This window comes from Sarcophilus harrisii, chromosome 3 (assembly GCF_902635505.1).
Source record: "Sarcophilus harrisii chromosome 3, mSarHar1.11, whole genome shotgun sequence".
NCBI lineage: Eukaryota > Metazoa > Chordata > Mammalia > Dasyuromorphia > Dasyuridae > Sarcophilus > Sarcophilus harrisii.
In genome coordinates, this window is record NC_045428.1 from 278,583,771 (window position 1) to 278,598,626 (window position 14,856).

General features: G+C 35.7%; 1 protein-coding gene across 1 annotated transcript in view; it reads right to left on the reverse strand.

Annotated features, from left to right (window-relative positions):
* Window positions 1-238: 238 nt before the first annotated feature.
* Window positions 239-14,856, reverse strand: part of IMPG2 (interphotoreceptor matrix proteoglycan 2) — a 79,142-nt gene continuing 64,524 nt past the window's right edge. Inside the window, exons 15-20 of the mRNA XM_023498961.2 lie at window positions 14,172-14,391; window positions 9,404-9,614; window positions 4,807-4,995; window positions 3,530-3,722; window positions 2,854-2,933; window positions 239-1,363 (exon numbers count right to left, since the gene is read on the reverse strand). Coding sequence (XP_023354729.2) covers window positions 1,351-1,363; window positions 2,854-2,933; window positions 3,530-3,722; window positions 4,807-4,995; window positions 9,404-9,614; window positions 14,172-14,391 — 906 coding nt within the window. The 3' untranslated portion in view covers window positions 239-1,350. The remainder of the gene's footprint in view (window positions 1,364-2,853; window positions 2,934-3,529; window positions 3,723-4,806; window positions 4,996-9,403; window positions 9,615-14,171; window positions 14,392-14,856) is intronic.

A 14,856-nucleotide genomic window follows, 5' to 3' on the forward strand; every position in this document is an offset into this window, starting at 1 on the left:
CTCTTGTAGAAACCAAGAAAAGATGAATAGCTCTGAATACAATATGTTCTATTATTATATATACTTTTTTGAAATGAAAATTTATTACATATTTTGAATTCTCTCAACTTCTGCTGTGTACGTGCCAATATTTTTTTCCTTTCTCTTTTTTCTTATTCTCTTTTTTTCTATTTTGTATTAAAGTTTTAAATAAATACATTTTAAAAAAAAAGATTAACAATGATACAGACATAAGAAGTGTTGTTGCATTTTGAAATTCCTAAGTTTTGATAGTGAAAACATAGCATACCTTACCATATTATATCAAAAAGTATTTTTATTGGTTCTTTATTAGAAGAGTCTGCATTGTTGGGTTTAAATAATATTAAAATTCAGCTTCTGTTCTGATCCAGGTCTGACTCAGGACAGTACAGTCCAATAGTTGGTGCTCAGGATTAGAATTAGATGAAATACAACTTTTTTAAAATATAACTTCTTTTTAAAGGGAAGTTCATTTCAGCAATAAGATGTAAAGGATGTGCAGCAAAGATGCAGCATTAGTTTAGTTAGGCTCAGCTTCCCCTCTTATCATTTGCAACCTAGGGTACCCAATTAGAAGGGTTTGTTGACTTCTGGGAAATCCCTCAATTCTGAGAAGCACCAAAATATGCCAGACATTTATACCTTAGGCAACCAGAAAGCATCATCAGTGGTTACAAATAGTGACCTGAATCAATGTTTCCCCCAACAAAGACTTAAGAACAATTCCATTTCCTTTTAATATTACTCTTATAGGTCCCGACTAGATTAATAGCTACTGCTCCTACTACAACTTACGTGAATTAATTTTTCAAAAGATACTTACAATGGACAATATGTGGCAATTTTCCTCTTTTCATCTAATTATCAAAAGTGCCTTACAAATAGCTATTAGATCTCACAACATCTGTGTTTAGGACTCTCACCCTATAATCCAGTTTAGAAAATGGAGGCACAGAGAATTAAGTGATATGCTCAAAGAAAAGATGAATAGAAGAACTAGGAACAAAATGTAATAATAAATTAATTTCTAAACCCAACTGATCATATATGTCCCATTCCCTGTTTTTGTATAATGTATTTTACAATTTGTTTATTTTTTTTAAAATCACATAGATGCTTGTTAAAATCTCTGCTTGAAACCTAAGCTGGAGAAGGAAAAAATGGTACTGAACAGAGACATTCCCCCAACTCAACCATGCTTAAAGGATATATCCTTTTTTAATCCTCAGAGTACAAGTCAGATATAGGTAACTATGTTACTGTCACACCACATTACAATGGTAGCAAGCAATCTTCCTCTTCCAGCTTCCTTCAAAACTGATGTTTTTGTTATAGCAGTTTCCTGAAATGAAAAAACAGAGTAACCCCAGTTAATTGGTAAGGTAATGATATGCTGAAACTTCCACAAATTTCATAAGATAATTTTCAACTGTGTATTAAATATTTATTCTTGTTAGGTAGATACTGTTCTAAGTGTTAGAGTTATAAAAGTAAAAATTTCTCTTCTCCTTCTAATAATAGATATGGGTACTATATTTTTAGGATTATTGTTAAGAATTCTATTTCCATTATATAGGGCTCACTTTTCTATATAAGATTTATAAGTTTGGAAACTTCCTCACCAGGAATTCCTTATAGCAATGAAATCACAGGCCTGGTCCAAAAATAATTGAATTAATAATTTTCCTTGGCAGTCCATGTGCTTGATAATTCCCATTAAACTCTCTCTCTCCCTCTTTCTCCCTCACCTCCTACCTCTCCCTCTCTCCTCTCTCCTCTCTCCTCTCTCCTCTCTCTCTCTATATAATTCCCTAAAAACAAAATTGGGTAAGAGGATCACAGGTTTAAAAAAAAAAAAAGATGAGTACAGTGATGACAAAGGAGAAAAGAAAATAGAATAATAACATGGAGCCAATCCAGAACTGAGGAAGTATCTCTGAGGTTTTAAGATAAGGAGGAGGCCCCACATGGCAACACTGATGACCTTGAACAGGCATCAAATATAGGTATGGGATTCAGGTTATAGGTCTGTGCACTGGGAAATGATCCCAAAGCTGTCTTTCCTGGCTAGTTTCTCATTTGTATTCTAACATAAAGCACTTTATCTAAGGAGGAGAGGAGTGAGAAGCAGCTAACATATTTACAAACAGATTCTCAAGTTGTATGCTGAAAAATGTAAATTCAGAAAAATAATGTAACTCCATGCCTTACAGTATGTGATGATAAAGAAATTCATCTCAGACACTTACTAGCTGAGTGACCCTGGGCAAGCCACTTAATTCTGATTACTTCCAAAAAGAAAAAAAAAAAAAAAAGAACTGCAACTAGTTTGGAGGAGAGGGTATTTCTTAAATAGGACTATGTAATAAAGTATTTTTTCTTTAGGAGTGGAAGAGAATAAATGGGATGACCCAAAAGGACAATAAAAAGGGACTGAATATTTCTCAACAGTCAGTTATAAAGAAGATTCCTGCTTTGAGTAAGAGCTAGACTAGATAATCTCAAAGGTCCCTTTCAGTTCAGACATTTGATTTTTTCTTTAACAAGATACATAAATAAAAAAGGTAAAAAGAGATCTAGAGAAATGAGTGTAGTAAGATTCAATAGTAGAAGGCTAAGATGGGATGTGTGAGAGCTTAAGATTACAACTAAGTGCTTGACTCAAAGAATTTTCTAATGGGAATATCACATAACATGAACATCAGATTAGGGTAGGCACCCACCCTGGTTACACATACCATACAAACCAAAATAATTAAACTAATGCTGGCAGCACTACTACTATACGCATTTCAAAAGATTCTGGGCAGAGGCAACATTCCAAATACTTACATTTGATGTTGTCGCACAAATTCTGCAAACTGTTGATCTTTGGCATAAAGTTCAAAAATCCTGGTTCTTTTTTCAATCTCCTTTTTAAAAAAAATAGTCAAAAAATACTTTAGAAAAATCTCAAAAGCAACCACAGCACATCTTTAAAAGGGATTTATGGTATCCAACTACTTTCCACTTGTATTCCCCAGGAGAAACAAAAAAAATTATCATTTCAGAGAAGAGGTTCAAATTTGTATTAACAGAGACTGAAAAGAAGGGCACTGGCTTTTTACATATCTTCTGATAAAGGTAAAAGGATTTCTTTTATTTTTTTCCCACAAAGTCCCCCAAATCTCATATTGGTCAATATTAATGTCATATGTATTAGGTCATCTTTGTGCATGTGTATATCATTGAGTATGTTTCATGATTTCAAAATAGATAATCACAGAATAACTTTTATACTTTGTATGTATGTGTATATATATATATATATACAATATGGATATGTATATTTGCATAGATGTATATATACTACACATATTACATCTCTACTACATACTTATATGTGACAAATGTACATGATATATTCGTTCACCTATAATACCTTTGCATGTACACATTCATGCACATATACATAAGTGGAGAGGGAGGGAACAAAAGAGAAAAGTGAGAGAAAAATAAAGGCACACACCTCACTGGTAAGCTCTTCATAGATGTGCCTGATCTCTTCACTGCTGAAGGCCACGGGCCCCTCTCCACTGACAGAGCTGTAAGAAGTAAGCTGAGGGTAGCTCCTCTCATGTGGGCCATATTCAACGACATCATCCTCAAACACAGGGTTGTACTTCACAGCTCTCTCAAGAGATATGGAGCTGTCACTCCTCCTGTTGTAACCATACAACACAGTCAACCCACTGCACAGTCCACTCTACTTTGGGAATTTTAGCTAAGAGAGAATAGTTGAATATGAATCTCATGTTGGAACAGGAAGGCTGTCACAAAAGGCTGAATGCACCTAATAAGATTTGACTACCAGACTGTCCAACCTAATCACCAAATGTTTATTCATTAATGTCTGTCTGCATCTGTACTTGGCTGACTGATGAGCACAACCGTTTTCAGCATTCCGGGAGCATACATCATACAAGAAAAGACTGCTCTGAGGGAAAACTAATTTGGGGACTTATAGAGAATTTAATGGTAAGAGTAATAATAATAATAGCTAACATTTATATAGGGCTTACAATATGTCACACACTATGAAAAAGCACTTTACAATAATTACTTCATTTGATCTTCACAACAGCCCTAGGAAGTAAATTTATTATATTATGTTATATTATATTATATTATATCTGCATTATTATAATCTCATTTTACAACTGAAGAAAACAGAAGTTAAATGGTTTGTTCAGAATCACACCGTTAGAAAGGATCTGAGACTGGATTTGAACTCAGGTCTTCTTGGTTCCAGATCCAGTGCTCTATCTACTGTACCAACAACAGCCTCTAAAAATTGAATATATAAAAAATAATAAAAAAATAAAAATAAAAATTGGAATATAATACAAAAAACCTACCAACTGAAGTAGACTATTCTAGAGAAAAAGAGAAAGAGAATTATCTTGGATTGTGATCATATGACCACCAAAAAGATACTTGACCTTTCCCTTCAAAAGGGAAACTCCCATTCCTCTACCAGATAAAGTCACACCTGCCAAAACAAAGCACCAGTTTTTTAATTCTTGTCCAAATTTTATCCTGATTGGTGATCTGACTATGACTAAAATTTAGGATGAAATGATTCAAAATAATATCACTCATTCTCTCAAAATAGTATCACTCATTCTCTCAAAATAGTATCGCTCAAAAATTCAGGATGAAATGATTCAAAATAGTATCACTCATTCTGGTTCTCACAAAAGGGGGAAATGAATTTGCTCCAGAGAGATCTATATTTTCACTTACCTGAGGGAACATTTTCTTTCTCTCTTCACATACTGATCCCTCAGAGTTCTAGCCAGAAAGAAGAGGACAGCCAAGACTATAAGAAGAAAGCCAATCACTGAGGCAGCAGCAATTCCTATCAACTGAGACTCTGACATGTACTCTTCACAGTGTTCCCCTCGGTACCACCAGTTCGCACCTACACGGCATCTAGAACATAAAAATCCCACCACAAAAAACCATGTCAGTATTCATAAAAGAGATACAATCACTAATTCACTGGTAGTTATTATGGTAAGAGACAAGAAAAAGAAAGGATCTAATTAAAAGTGATGAATATTAGAGCTGAAAGGACCCTTGTTTTTGTCGTTCAATCATTTCAATCATATTTGTTTCTTCATGAGCCCATTTGAGATTTTCTTGGCAAAGATAAAAGCATGACTTGCCATTTCCTTCTACAACTCATTTTAGAGATGAGGAAACTAAGGCTAACAGAATGAAGTGATCTGTCCAGGGTCACACAGCTAGTGAGCATTCAAGGTTAGATTTGAACTCATGAAGATGATTATTTTGGACTCCAGGTCTGGTATTCTAACCACTGTGCCATCTAAATGCCTACTGAAAGGAGACCTTAGAGAATGTCCAGATCAAGATCTGAAATCGAGTCTCATTTTTTACACAGAAGGAAATTGAGGTCCAAGGAAATTCAATAATTTGCCCAAAGTCACATATCTAAGATGTAGAAGAGCCAAGATTTAAATTCTGGACCTGTATTCCAAATACAATGTTCTTTTCATTCAATCCACTTATTTTATAGATGAGGAAACTGTGACTTGAAAACTTTATATGATTTGCCTGCAATCATGGATTCAATTGGTGACAGAGCAAGAATCAGAACTCAAATTGGCCTAATATTCAACTTGGGGCTTTTTCTCACGTACTACCTGCCTGTTTAAATCTCTCTTTATGGAGTGTTCAACTAGGACTAGCACTTTGGGTGTGAGGGATTTATTGAGCCTCTCCAAGGCTGGTTATCCACCTTCAGTGTCCACCTCTTACCCAACTCTCACCTGTGGTTCCGAGAAGCTGTGACCACATCCCAATAAAACCATCTCAGCTGATGGGCTAAACCAGGTTGAGAATAATAAATCAGCCTCAAATCCATCAGTGAGGCTGGCAGGGAAGGCTATCTATGCCAAGTATGTGAAGACTTCCCGCAGTGGAATAGGTGGATGAGGATAATTTGTTCCAATGGCCACGATGGCAGCTGACAAAGGAGCTATGGAGCACTTAGAGCTTGATCAGACATCAAAAATACCTCTTAGCATCCTTTCTACATCCACTGAATCCTGATCCATCACCACTTATCCTGACTTGTCTTTCCACCAAAACTTTGATGTCTCTAGAAGGGGAAGTGAGGCTGACAACTTTTAATCCAATTCGCACATAAGTCAAAACATTACCCCATGATGTCATTGGCCATTTTCAAGAACAAAAGACAAACAACAACATCTTTCTCCAAGTTTTCTTTCCATTTCTATATACATTATTCCACTTTGAGAGGTTAACCTCAATCTACTAATATATCATTTATATTTCATTCAACCCCATGGAAGAAACAAATTACTAATACTTCTAAGAAAATATAACAAAATGGAATCTTTGATGTGTAGGGACAAAGAAAAACAAATAAATGTTTTGAAGAGAGGGATAGATGTCAAATCAGGAGAGATTCAGGTTTGAATTTCCCCTCTTTGACCCTTCATATCTATGTGATCTTATATGAATCATTGAATTACCATCAACCACTTACCTGAAAAAAGTGTGTAATAATACATTGCTGTTTTCTTAATCATCTTTGATAATATAATTGATGAATGATATTGAATTATCGTCTTGATATTTGGAATTTAAAAGATAAGAGAGGCATGGCAGAGGTATTATATCACAACCTTCTCCCTGACTCTACCCAGAGCAACATCTCAGCAAAGAATGTTCCTTAAAGATTCATTTTGACCAGGTTTAAGAGTGTGGCTTTCTGTTGATGAACAGGGCAGGATCTCCTTAATTGAAATCTGACTTCTTCCTCAGAAAATGAGGGAACGTTGGTTTTTGAGTAGAGTTCAATGTTACCTTCCATTCTCAAGGAAGCAGAAATAGATCATAGCATGGAAGAGCAGGGCTATAATTATGTGACCTAACTAGAGTGAGTAAATATTGTGAGACAGGGGTTTAGGATCCTAGTATTCAGCTTTCTTCTTTGGATCTCTTCCAGTGGATAGAGTGCTGGAGTTGGCGGCTTGAGTTCAAGTCCAGCCTCAGGACCTTATTAGCTCTGTGATCTTCAGCAAATCACTTAACCTCTTCTTGACTCAATTTTCTCAGCTGTAACCTGGGGATCAGAATAGCACCTACCTTATAGAGTTGTTGTGAACATCAAATGAGATCATTGTAAAGTACTCAGCACAGTGCCTGGCACATATTAGGTGTTTAATAAATGCTTGCTCCTGGACAGCAGTGAAAAAAAGTGCTAGACCTGTAGTCAGGAAGACCAACTTCCCAAGTTCATATCTGGCCTCAGACATTAGCTGTCTGCCTCAGCTTATTGGGGGCAGTTAGATGAAGCACCAGATAGTGTACCAGTCCTGGAGTCAGGAAGATCTGATTTAAATCTGGCCTCTTAAAACTTGCTAATTGTATGAGCCTGAGCAACTCCCTTCATCCCAATTGCCTCAAAAAATAAAAATAACAACAACAACCAAAAGCTTGTTTCCTTTTCCTTTTTTTTTTCCCCTTACACTTGAATAGGCTAGCCCATTTCTCAGGTTTATTCTCTTCCATTTCAATAAACCCAAAGAAAACATTCTCCTTTCTGTTATTTTTCTTAAAGGTGAAGCAAAAGAGAGCACCATGGTTCCCCATCCATTCTGTGGTCAGTAGAATAGCAAAGACTGCTTTTCTGATGAGAAGTCTACTTTCTTTTTCCATCTTTTGGCTAGTAGTTGGAGAGACCTCATGGTTTTATATCAATATAGGCCTAATAAATCCTGCAGCATTATCCATTGCCAGCTTGCTCTCAGAAATTATGTTCTCAGAGAGATCATTGGTTTATCCAAGTTCACATGATTCTGAAGGCATATGGCAGAGAAAGTAATAGGAATAGGAAAGCCACTAATAGTGGTTATTCCATGCAGCAGGCATGGGAAGGGGCCCCATAGAATGGGCACAGTTATATTATATTCTAGGATATTGTGAAGAATTTTATTTTTATATTATATATGAGTCATCTCAAGAGGATTTGCATGTGATTCTTGAGCTGTGAATTTTCCCCGATGGTCCATGTACTTTAAAGTTTTCATTTAAAAACTGCAGGTGTTTAATCAGTGAAATTCATCCAGGCAAGCACTCTGTTGATCCTGCCAATGGTTCTCATTAAAAAGAGTAAAACTGAGCCTTTAGAAATTTACAATAGAGCAGCTACATGAACATTTCTGATAGAAGGTAAAATAATTGCTGAAAAAAAATTATAGTTTCACTCTGCTTCACAGAGTTGTTGTGGGGGGAAAGTACTTTACAAAATTTAAAATAGTTTGCAAAAATAAATATGTTGCACCTTAAAATTATTCACTGTGTGATCTTGGTCAAGCCTCTTAGCTTCTTTCATTCTGACTTTTCTTTAATTTTTAAGTTATAATAATAACAATATGTATTTTCCTTCCCAGAACTAATATGCAAATGAAGCAAAATAATAAATGTGAAAGTGTCTTGTAACCTATAAGACATTATGCTTACATAAGGTACTGATAATGAGACTATTAATATTGATGATAATAATAATAGCCATTGCATAACTAAAATCTCCTAATAAATCCAGGCTAAATGCAGAATGTCTGTCAAAGAAGTCCCTCCCATAGCATTATATTTCTCTGGAATATTGCCTTGAACTCTTCTGATCTTCCTGAAAAAGTCAAGCTAATTGCTAACAAGTGCATGAGGCAGCCATTCATTTACTAATAGCTAACATTTATATAGCTCCTACTATGTGCCAGGCCTGGGGGTAGCTACATGACACAGTACATAGAATACCTGGACTTGGAGTGAGGAAGACCTGAATTCAAATCTGTCTTCAGACACTTACTAGCTGTGTAATCCTAGGCAAGTCACTTAACCCTGTTTGCCTCAGTTTCCTCATCTGTTTTTATATGAGAGGCAAAAGGAAATACCAAACCATTCCAGTATCTTTGCTAGGAAAATTCCAAATAGGATCATGAAGAATCAGCCATGAGTGACACAAGTGAACAACAACAAAATGTTTCTGGCTTTTACTCAGTGTTTTACAATTATTATTTCATTTGGTTCACTCAACAACTCTGAGAGGTAGGTGCTATTAGTATCTACACTTTACACATGAGGAAACTGAGGCAAATAAATATAAGCTGATTCGTCCAGAGTCACACAGTTAGTAGAGATCTGAGGCTGGATATGAATTCAAGTCTTCCTGACCCTAAGACCAGTATTCTATCCACTGAGCCCTCTCACTGCCATTTAAAATGTAAAATCCAACTGCAGATAGTCGTATTCCAGTCCTATGAAACACAAACACCTGCTAATAACATACCTACAAATGGCCCCATGCCCAGGAATAATGTCACACTTTCCATCATTCACGCAGAAATCTGGCTGAAGCTCACAGACACTCTGACAGGGCAGTTCCTGGAGACTCTGATAACCGGGGTAACATATACATTCTGCTTCTCCACTCCAGTGATTGACCACACACTCAGAAAATTCATTGCAGGCTTGGAACTTACAGAGATCAGCCTGATCACCTGAAAATTGAAACAAAGCAGAAAAGGGATCCTACTCAGCAAGGTTCCTAGAGTATGTAATCCATTGACCTGGCTTTTGAAGACCAACGGCCACCTGCATTGGTAAGAACCATTGAATTCTTGATTTAGAGCTGGACAATACCTTGGAGTCATTGAATCCCAGTCCTTCATTTTATAGAAAAGGAAACTGAGGCTCAGAGAATTCATGCCATTTGCCCATTAGGGTAGTGAGTCTAATGGGCAGATGTCTCAGGTGAAATTTAAATTCAAACCTTCGTTACTTCAAGCTCATCTACTTCATGACATTGGAGTAGGGCTTTAACAGGTAACTCTTTTTTTTTTTTCCTGGCCCTACTTCTCATCATAAATATCTAAGAGGTACAGTGAATAGAGCACTGGGCCTGAGGTCAAGAAGGCCTGAGTGCAAATCCAGTCTCAGACACTTATGAAGTGTGTCATACTGGACAGGTTACTTAATATCTGTTTGCCTCAGTTTCCTCAAGTATAAAATGGGGATCACCTTGCAGAGTGATATGAGAATTAAATAATACTTGGGTTTTTTTAATAGTATTTTATTTTTTCCAAATACATGCAAAGATAGTTTTCAACACTTACCTTTGCAAAACCTTGTGTTCCAAATTTTTCTCCCTCTTTCCCCCATCTCCCTCCCCAAAACGGCAAGCAATCTGATATAGGTTAAATATGTACAACTCTTCTAAAGATATTTTCATATTCATCATGCCGTGCCAAAAAAAATCAGGTCCAAAGGGCAAAAAAAAAAAACACAAGAAAGGGAAAAAAAAAAAAAAAAAGCAAACGACCAACAACAAAAAGATGAAAATACTATGCTTATTTGTAAAGTGTTTAGCACAGTTTTTGGAACACAATAACTCTTATGTAAATATGTATTGCCTCCCTTCAACCTTCATTAGAATTGGAAGTTCAAGGATAAGGAATTTCCTCTATTTTCTCTCTGAAATGTGTAGTCTTAGATAGTTGAATTTGACCACTATAAAATGGCTTGCCCAAACTTACACAATTATAGTATATATGTAGGTGTGTGTGTGTGTGTGTGTGTGTGTGTGTGTGTGTGTGTATCAGAAGATTTGAACACAAATTTTCCATATTTCAAGGACAGTCTCATGAAATCCACTATAAAATATTGCCTTACTCTGTAGATATCCACAGGAAAACAAGAAAAATGAACATTTTAAAGCTAGAAAGGATCTTATAGATAACCTAACCTATATCAGCTTTCTGTCTTGGGGGGAGGGAGGAAGGAGGAGAAGGAAAACATTTGGAATACAAGGTTTTACAAAAGTGAATGTTGAAAATTATCTTTGCATGTATTTGGGGGGAAATAAAATATTATTTAAAAAAAAACAAATGGGACTGCAAGCAATCACAGCAATTCTCAATGAACTTCTACTAAGATAAGATATCAAAAGTTACAATCTGCATTGGCAAAATGCCACCCATTCCTATGGAATTCTAAATGGATATGTAAATATTTTAACATTTCAAAGTATTTCACATGCATTGTTTTGTTCTAAAATACACAAGCCTATAAGATGATCATAGCCATGACTGACACATAAGGAAAATGAGATTCAGAGAAACAAGACTACATGTCTAGTATCAGAGCCAGGACTAGAAGCCAGATTTTCTGAAAAAAAATTTTTTTTTCATGCATTAAATTCATATACTTATTTGAAGTTTTTCTACATTTGGGTTAATTCTAAGGTTATTATCATTGTTTCCAAATGGTACTGTATAATACATATACATATATATATATGCATGTATAATATATATGTGTGTTCTACCAAAAATTACATCCAATAAAATATCTATACATATAGATATGGTTCCTATCCTTAAGAAACTTATAATCTGTTAGGAGTAATAAGACATGCACACAAATAATTGTAATACAAATTAAAGTAAGATAATACAAGTAGTCTAAAAATTCTATAAGATCCTTGGGGAATATAGGTACTTTGAGAACATGAACTATTTTTTTTTTAGGTTTATTTTTTTAATCAAATATCTGACATCAAGTAAATATTTTTAATTTTTTTGATGTTGAATGAATGAGGAGGAAGAGATTATTCCATCTGGGGAAATCAGAGAGGGCTTCATGCTTAAGGTATCATTTAACTCAGGTATTAAAGGATAGGTAGGATTGATAGGGAAGGGAAGAAAAGAGGATGACACTACAGGAAAGAAGAGAAGCATTAGCAAAGGCCTCAAAGGGCACAGCCCAGCCCCTGAAAAGCATTGCAGATTAAGGTCTATGACCCTATGTTCAAAGTACATGCATAATACTGAGAAATTCACCCTAAAAGGAAGAATGAGCTAAAGTATGAAGGATGTCATCTAAGAAGTTTAGGCTACATTTGTCACTCCTACTCTGTGCTAGAACTATGCTAAGCAAAAAAACAGCCCCTTCTCTCAAGGAGACTAATGGGGGAAAATTGCCAACAACTTTATATAAATAATAAATATACAGAATAAGCTAGAGGCACTATGATTAAGGATGAAAGTCTAGGTAAAGTTTAGAAAAAGTTTATTTCAGAAGGTCTGGTGTTAGCCAGGACTTGAAGAAAGCCAGAGATGCCAGGAAGTAAATGTGAAGAGGAAGAGATTCCAGGAATCTCTGGTGAATTCCAAGAATTTCCAGCCAGTGAAAAGGCCCAGAGTTAAGAATAGTGTATGATGTGTGATGAGCAAAGAGACCAGTGTCACTGGAATGCAAAAGTATGTTGAGGGATATATGGAATAAAAAAATTAGAAAGGAAGGGAATCACATTATCAAGGGTTTTAAATGCCAAAGGATTTTTTTCTTTTTGATCCTGGAAGTAATAGAGGCTGGAGTTTACTGAATGACTGCACTGGGGTGGGGTGGGGGAGTGACTTGACATGATGTTTTATAATTATCAATTTGACAGCTTAATAGAAGATGGATTGGAGTAAGGAGAGAGTTAAAGCAGGAAGACCCACCAGAAGACTATTGCAATAGTTCAGGCATGAAGTGATAAGGGCTGGCACTAGAGTGGTAGCACTGACAGAGTATCAGACAGTAGGAAGCTTTCTTTGGGGTATGGTATGGAGGAGGAGATTGCCATGCATTAAGAATATTATTCTGATGGCATAGATCAAGGATTGGAGGAGGAAGGGACAAGAGAAAGAGAGATTAGTTACAAAGGTATTGCAGTAGTCTAATAGACAAATAATGCAGATCTGGACTGAGGAGGTGACCACAAGAACAGAAAGGGAAAGTGACTAAGAGTTTTGGAAGCAGAATTAATAAGGTTTATCAATTGAATAAAGGTGAGGTGAAGGAAAGAAGTGAATCAAAGGTTTCAAATGCAAGAGATTGATATAATTGGAATTTTTCAATAATTAGAACAATTTATATTTTTATAAGCTCAGCAAAATATTATAACCAGGATTTTTAATTAAAATAGTAGACAGATCTACCAATATTTAATATTTTCTGATAGATTTTACTCATAAAGATTTAAAAAGTAGCAAATTCTAATTATTGATATGGAATAATCAACATATACAGTGGAGAATCTCAATTTCAATATTGCTTTTAAAGATGAAACACTGGTGTTTTACTATCTCAATGGAGATATTTGAAGAAAGAAGATTAAGTGAGGTGCCAAAGGAACATGGCAGTGGAGGGTAGCATAACAAGGAAATAGGACTATATCTAAATAATGGATTTGAAGAATTGTTCCTGGATTAGAATCCTAGCTCTCCTATTCACTAACTATGAGATTGAACAAACAACTTAATCTCCCTCAGCCTCCATTTCTACAAATACAGGGGCTGGACTAGATGATTTCCAAAATCTCTTTGTTCTCCAAATATTAGAGCATGTTTATTGACAGAGGGAAAGAAACCTGTGGGGAAAAAAATATTGAAGATTCCAGATAAAAGGGATAACTGATGAATTAAGATCCTGGAGGATGTGGACAGCAATAATCTTAAGGATATAGACACAGAAGTTGGTCTTGTAAGGAGAAAGGAAAAGTCTTCCTCATTGAATGAGGAACAGGAAATTAGTGGACAGATGAAGTTGGAGAAATGTGATACGGAAAGGAAAGAAACTAAGAATATTTCTATCAGATGGTCTCCATCTTATTAGTAAGATAGGAAATGAGGTCATCTAAAGGGCAGTATGACACTGGGGACACTTAAAGAGATGAAAATGCAGCCAGAAGGATATGATCACATTTGACTTAAAACTGGAATATGGACTAGGTCATTTCCTTTGCTCCTAATGGGTAAAGGATTGGTCTTTCCTGGTAGCAGAGGCCATCTGCTTCTTTCCAAGGCAAAAAATAAAACTTTCTCCCTAATTACCTTAAATGAAGAAAGAACTGAAAACATAAGGTTTTTAAAAATAGAACAAATAATTCTAGTCCAGCCAACCCTCCTTTATTCCTACTCAAAACCGTGATCTTTTTTGATGCATATATAAAGAAACTAACTCATACAAATAACTATTGCATTGTCTTAGGTATTCACAGCCGGTTTCATTACCTGATTCCACATCCAGGGAATATTTATCAATAGCTAGATTCATGGTGTGGTAGGCAGTGTTGCAGAAGTCTTCCAGAATTGTATACACAGCATTGTTGACATCGTGAGGTACAGGTTTAGCAAACTTCACCCGGCTGTTTACCACAATACTGCCGTTTCTGAAGTTCAGGATTTCCAGATTCTGGAATCCAGTGAGATTTGATTGAAGAAAGGGAACTAGCTATCATCCATGAGAAATGAGAACAAGTTTATCAACAAGAAACTTAAACATGCTCCCCATTTTCCCCCAATGATATTCCCATACCTGATGCAATTAATGAAAAGATAAAGTAAATCATTAATCAGTTACTCAAGTGCTGTGGCAGTTCTCCAAGAGATATATGAATCAAGAATACCACAGCTTGTAAAATAATCTTCATATAATCTGACCTCCTTTCGCTAATATTAGGGAATCAAATTAAAATATAAAAATATCAAAGGCATTGTTATCCCTGGGGATTGACCTCACTGCTTTTAAATATTACTTTCAAAGGGGAAAAAAAAAAGCCTGTTTCAATCTCAGAGGTTCTGAGGTGAAGGCCTTAGATCACCAGCTCAGCTTGCCATACTTGTGTCAAAAGTACACCTTCCTTGGATCAGTTCCCCAGGCAGCCACCTATGTAATCATTTCCCCCCATACTCAATT